We start from the raw sequence: 6,901 nt of genomic DNA on the forward strand, positions 1-6,901 counted from the left end.
ACAGGTCACCGCCCTACAGACACAACCGACCCTCTCTTATCTGGTTGGGGGACATCTCACACACAGGGCACTCGCGATTTGCTCCTAGACACACGACCTCATGCTGGTCAAAAGTATGGTCACGCTCCTTCATCAGAGCGTCTGTTAGAATCACCTGTGGGGGAAAACAACATCTTGGCTTCAAACAAAGCTGTGCCCTCCTGTGATGAGGGGCCCCCTCGGAGCAGGGAAACTACCCACACGGTGTCTGCGGTGCTTTACCGGGACCGGGCCGCACGTCTAACTCGAGAGGCAGGAGTCAGATTTGCAAACGAAAGGAAAAGATGGTGAACAAGGGTGATCACACTGGATGGCATATTCCCTGTTTCCTCAGGGAATACAGAATACATTCATCAAAGTCTTACTTGGATCAAGGGGAACAGGTATCACCTGGAACTTGCCAGAGTAATAAGTCTTCATGATACACCTTTATAATTTTTTCATTTTCCAAATCGGATTTTCATCCTGACCAAACTGGACCACATTTATTGAAAGAAGGGTCTGTTGAATCCATCAGTAATGAAACTACAGTTTAAGACCAAGAGCTGGCAATAGTGACTTTAACTCGGGAACTGGGATAAATGAACTCACCGTCCCTGAGTGTGAGCTCTTGAAACTTTGGCGGGGGGGGGGGGGGATTTGAAAATCAATGACTTTGCTTTCCTATGTTAAGAAACTGGGCAAACGACATTCTCGTTTGCCATTTCCGCTCTCCATCTGCAATTTAAAAAAAGGGGCGCCGACATGCACTTTTTAACTTTGTGTCTGTATTTTTCTTAAGGTAAATGTGGTTTTCTTTCTTTTCTCTTTCCTACAAGCCCACCCACGCGCCCACTATCCAGTTAATTCAAGGGGGATAGTAACTGTTTAGGAAGACAGCTCATGGATTTACAGTACTCTAAAACCAACCCTGAAAACTGATAATCTCATTCACCTCCTCTAACTTCAGTGCTGTTGTTGACAGGAAAAAAAAAGTTACCTTAAGGCTTAAGGGAAAGTAACTTATTAAATTGTGAATGCAGCATTGTTTACTCTCCCATCGATTGGAAGCTAGCAAAATGCATTCTGGATCAATACTACAAACTTCCTAACATTAGCAAAGATTTTCACTCTTCTTACACAGAACAATATTCGTAAGCAGATTATCTAAGGGAGCCTGAGAAACCATGATCCACATCACACGAAGATCCCATGAATTTCATTATCAAAAAGTGCTTTATCTTTGAGAAATATGTCGGGGTTCAAATGGAAATATACAATGTAAGATCACTCGACACTTTCTCAAGTGAAGTACAAAGTGGAAAAGGAGCAAAACGATGGGAGGCTCTGCTCTCTGAACAGGCCTCGTGCATGTGACTTTTAGGGTGTATTACATTAAAATTGTTTTAAGAGTTAACAGTGGGATTTTACACCACTCTCTCTATTCTAAAACCTGAGATTGGACACCAAAGCAGTCAACTTTGTTACTTATCAGAGCAATTCTGATCCTTCCTAAAAACAGAAGACAACTCAATTGAATTGGTAACTCCAGGGTCAAAACCATGAATTCCCCAGGCGGAAAGGAGCGAGGCCACACGCGCATTGGACACAGAGTGGCGCGCGCAAGGCCTCTCGGTGAGTCACCTTCGCACCCGCGAGGTCACTTCCCTCCTTCCCTCTCACTGATCAAGGCCACGCTATTTGCAAATGAATATCTACTGAGAGATCAGTTGTGCATTGGACAAAGTACCGTAACTGGGTTAAAAATGAAAACAAAATTTACAGTGAAGAATACTTATGTGCATGGCTTACACACTCAAGCTTCTCCCTAAGGCCATCCGCCTCCAGAGCAAGGCGGACGCCAAGCAATAGTTACGTCTCGATACCTTGTGCAGGACACTCTACCCTCCAGTAGAGCCGGTCAAGGTCACACGGAACAAAGCATCCTCAGCAACTACGCGCCTGAAGTGTGCAGCCGTTTTCAGACCACTCAATATGAGGGCATTATTATAACCAGCCTCTTCTGCCCACAACCCTGCATTTTTCAGATACGACAGGATAACTGTTTTGTTTTGAGAAAATTGAAGCTTGCGTCTCTTGAAAAGACCTGCAATTTACTGCCAGGCGAGGGAGGGGCCGGAGGGAGCAGGAGGGGCCGGGCTGCCCGCCCCACCCCCCAAAACAGCCCCCTCAGCCTCCCCACCGGCCGGCAGCAAACCGTTGTGGAAAGTGACCTGACAAGTGGCCGTGTGTGCGCCACGGCCACAGCCCTTCTGACCGACTCCACGCCTCCCACGGCAGCTCAGGGTGTCTGCGTTTCCCATTGGGTTTCCACTTTGAGTTTGGGTGCCATATAGACTCACGTGGCGCTCTGTGCAGCATATGCACTGAAGGCTTTCGCCGCGGACTAGAACTGCCCCGCGACTCGAACCACAGCGGGGACAATAGAAACCACGAGGCAACGGCGGGATCTCGTCACAGAGTTTCGCTCTTTTGATTCCGTTCCTGCGACCGGACTGCTCGTGTCCAGAACGGCACTGGCTTGAGAAACACTCTACCAATGGTCGCAAAAGGAATTTTCGTTCCCCACTTCTTAGAAATTGGACTGTTCTGAACATGTGATTAGCTGGGATGTTTGCCAAGGTGAAAGGACAAGCCCTAAATCACTGTTGGTAGTAGAGGATGAAAACCAGAACAAAAAAAATCTGGTTGTTTCCCAGAGTCTGTAATGCCATTTTCTGACTGGAATTAACAGATTTTCTTTGCTAAGCGTGGTTTCTGAACGGGTTCTGAAATCCGGCCTCGGTAACAGGCCACACATCAAAAGAGCAGTCTCTGTGCTCCGCGGATTTCTACTGCCCCAGAACAGTGAGTGGAATGAGGGTCAGTGAAATGCTACAACTAATCCACACCCTTCTGTAATCTTCCTGCAGTGAGAAGAGAGACTGTGAACCACCCCCTGCAGGAGAAACAAACCTCTGAGATGGGTTAAGACTTAAAAACCCACTGCTAGGACGTTTACCACTTAATCTTACATAGGCAGGTCAAAATTTTAATATAAATTACTTTTTCCAACACATAGCTTATGCATTCTTTGCTCCTTTTTTTGGAGGATTCTCAAATTGATATCTAAAGATTTACATATGATATATTACTGTTACATGGTCTAATGACTAAGAAAATTTCTCTGGTGACCAAAGCTGGCGCCATATACGGTAGTGTTCTTGGCATATACGCTACATGCCTCCGACCACTTCCACATTCTTTCTATTCAGCTAATTATAGCTTGGCAGCCACTGGTGAAGGACGGTGAAGACCCTGTCATTTCTACAGAATAGAAAGGCAAGGCTAGTTACTGCAATTTAGCCAAACAAAAAGAAAAGAAAAAACACACCAGCCCCTTCCAAAGGGGAGGTACTGCACCTCTGCAAAGTCGAACTGGTTCACTGCAGCTGAGCAACAGAACCACCACTGAAGCAAGAAAACAAGTTGGTCTAAAGAGGAATTGTACACGGTACGAAAATGAACAAGTCACAGCAGTTAACTGAGAGCTGCAACCTGAATTTTCATTGCTGCCTCAAAGTTGGAAACTGAAAGTTTCTGCAAACCTAACACTAGCTTCACGGCGCCCTTACTAAAACGGTGTAGGGATTTGTTCTCCGCAGCAAAGAAATCAACACTCAAAACACATAGGTCAATACAGCAGGACATTATTGAAAACAGCTGCCTTGTGGTACAAAATACAGTACGAGTATATACAGATGTCATTAAAACATCAAAAATACTATTGCTCCCATACAATTTAGGAAACATTCTTTGCGACGGAGAAAGTTTTTTAAAAAAAGGAAAAGCTTTAAAAAAAAATCTGTTTAAAAAGTCTACTGTGGAGGATGAGAGTAGAGAAATAGTCTGAAAAGGGCACCAGTTTGTGGCTCGTCCACTTTTTTTTTTTTTTAAAAACCTAAGATCAACAGTATTCTGAATCATAGTCTAATTTTTTTAAAAAAGCCTAATTTTATGTACAGTTCTTTCCCTCCCGTTCGGCCACGATGCATGAAGATGACCTTTTTGTAGATTACTTATTTCCCAATAAATACAAAAAGATTGTATAGATTGAATAATACCAAACTCAGATAATAAAAGGGTATGCAATAAATTAAATGGCAGCTCAGATAAAGGGCAGGCATGCAGTTAAAAAAAAAAACAAAAACACAAAACTAAGATTGTGGAGGTGGGGTTACTTGCCTCCTGGTTGAGAACGTGTCGCACAAAGAATACCTACAAACTTTGGAAAGAACGTTAGCTCCCGTTCAATTCAAAGTCGCCTAGGTCTGTGACACTTCTGGGAATACCTTGGTGATGGGGTGGGATTAACTTGATTAGTAAAAATCATTTCTACTGAAAATCCATTTAAAATATAGAAGAGGCGATCCTTGAAAACCCCAACTTTTATTCTTGAAAAACAGCTGGATAAACTGGCGAAAGCCAGTTTGTTGAAATTTCAAGATGGTATAAAAATGCTTCCAGGACATAGTCAGCATTTGTACGTTCCCTTCATCTCCATCCCGATGGATTTCACCTTCTAAAGGGCGTGCTGCTCCAATCACTCAACCATCATTTGCCAACTTTGATCGGGAGGTACTGAAACAATGGATCGAGTTCTTAAAAATTTACTTTAAAAAGAATAGATGATGCTGGAATTCTGGACCTGAGGATCTTTAGTATGTGAACAAATCCACAGACGGAACTGAAGGTAGGTGAAGACTTCAGTTTTGGTTATTTCCAACTTTTCTGTGAGGACGTATATTCCATTAAAGCTCAGGCTTGTAGCCACAGTTCCTTTTGTAGGTATCTTCAAGTTTAACGGTTGAAAATCCAGCCAACCAGTGGCCCAAAGAGCCGAATTAGCCAGCTCAGGCGCAACAGCCACAGGGACCTGGCTCTCATTCACCCCTAAGCCATCTCTTGGTAATGACCTCCGTGTCTAGAGACCGGGGGAAGGACTTTAGTGAGCAGCAACTAATCCACTCAAACAGTCCTCCTTGTGCTTGATGCCGGCTTTCTTCCCGTGCCTACCTCAGCAACCCCCAATGTAAAACGGCTCTTAGCTCTGAAAAAAAACTTGGCCAACTTCCAAAATCCTTTAGTAACAGCTTCTAGTTGAAGGATTGACATCTGAATCCACTTGCAACCAGGAAAACAATGCCACAAAGAGACACGGACACTGGTCCAGGTTCCACGCAAAACCATTTTAGACAAAATGGGCCCAATTTGTTTCTATATTCCCCGGTGGCTTCTTGAATTCTCATTCTGCCCTGTCCATGATTATTTTAAAGTCGCACTCCTTTTCATGAAACCTGTACCCTCAGAACAGGGCAAGGGCCAAGGCCTCTCTCTTCTCAAGAATTCCACGAAGACCTAGATCCCCATATGCTGATTTCAATGGAGGTGGAGAGACCGGCCCCACAACAGTGAGGTCGGCAGAGATCGTCAGGCCAGGACACCCAGGTAGAACACAAATGCAGCTGTCATGGATGCGTCTGGGGGACTCGAGTGTTCCCCTGACCCCGGGCACGCAAGGATCTGCCCCCCTGCAGGGCTACCCTGCAGGGGTCACAAACCCAGCTGGAAACTATGGAAACAGACGATTTTGCTCAGGTTGTCTCCTCTTTGCGGGCTGCTGTCAGTTCCTTGGAACTTCGCTGCTTTTCTCGAATTGTCTGCGACTGTTCTTTTGTGGTTACTTCTCTCAATGAACTGTATTATCTTTTAACGTTGCCTTCTCCCGACGGGGCCTCCATGCCCCGCCTCCACTAGCTCCCCGGGGATGAGCAGGAAGGGGGCTCTCCAGCCAAGGGGACGGGGCGGGCGGGCGGGCGGGCGGGGCGGGGGCCCATCGGGGAAACGGCGCGCTTCAATCCTCGTCCACCTCCTCGCCCTCCGACTCGTCCCCGCCGCGTCGCTCGTACAGCTTGTCCCTCTGCCGCTCCTGAATCTCCTTCATCTCGTCCGCGTACCGGCAAAAGGCGCCCCCGAACTTGCCCCAGGCTTTGAAGGGGACGGTGATGGCGTTGCGGTAGGACGGCTTCACCTCACTGACGCGCAGAAACACGCCGTACTTGTTGCAGCCCACGTCGAAGAAGAAGCGCTTGGAGTCCACGGTGATGGAGGTGCCCTCCGGGAGCTCGCCGTACAGGCCGCCGCCCGCGCCCCCCGCGCCGCCGCCCGGGCCGCCCGCCAGCTCGTCGTCGTCGCCGCCGTAGTCGTCGATGAGCTTTGCCAGCGCGTCCCGGAACTCGATGAGGCCCTGCGCGGGCAGCGCGATGGTCTGGCCGCTCTGCAGGCCGCCGGGCCCGGGGCCGCCGCCGCCGCGGTTGACCGTCTGGCGGATGCGCAGGAAGCGGCCCCGCTGGTTCTCCTTGAGGTCCAGGTAGTACTTGCGGTTCTCGCGCACCAGGAACTCGCTCTTGAGCGCGCGCCGCGGCCCGCCGCCGTCCTCGGCGCCCGCCGCCGCCGCCGCCACCTGCTCGGGGCTGCTGGGGCCCAGCTGCGCGTAGTGCTCGATGAAGTCGCCCAGGTAGTCGCGGAACTCGGCGGCCACCGCCATGGACAGCGTCAGGCGGCTCTTGGAGCCCCCCGCGCCCACCTCGGCGATCTTCAGGAAGCGGCCCTTGGCGTTCTGCTTCACGTCCAGGTAGAAGCGCTTGTTCTGGATGTCCAGCCGCTTCGAGGCCAGCTCCTGCGTCTCCTGCTCGCCTCCGCGGACCGCGGGCTGGAAGCCGCCGGGCCCGCCGCCGCCGCCGCGTTCGCTGCCGCTGTCGCCGTCCGCCATCTTCTCGGCCGCCGCCGCCGCCGCCGCCGCCGCGCTTCGGCCGCCGCCGCC

The 6,901-nt window shown here is 49.2% G+C and overlaps 1 protein-coding gene across 1 annotated transcript; it reads right to left on the bottom strand.

The window, feature by feature from the left end:
• Positions 1-2,206: 2,206 nt before the first annotated feature.
• On the bottom strand, positions 2,207-6,850 carry PURB (purine rich element binding protein B). Its single transcript, XM_021703690.1, has one exon. It carries the CDS (start codon positions 6,848-6,850, stop codon positions 5,933-5,935), a length of 918 nt encoding a protein of 305 aa, XP_021559365.1. The 3' UTR covers positions 2,207-5,932.
• Between the last annotated feature and the right edge of the window lie 51 nt (positions 6,851-6,901).

This window comes from Neomonachus schauinslandi, chromosome 12 (assembly GCF_002201575.2).
Source record: "Neomonachus schauinslandi chromosome 12, ASM220157v2, whole genome shotgun sequence".
NCBI classification, from domain to species: domain Eukaryota; kingdom Metazoa; phylum Chordata; class Mammalia; order Carnivora; family Phocidae; genus Neomonachus; species Neomonachus schauinslandi.

Coding starts and splice junctions, on each gene's coding strand:
- PURB (XM_021703690.1), bottom strand. CDS start 6,850: ATGGCGGACGGCGACAGCGGCAGCGAACGCGGCGGCGGCGGCGGGCCC.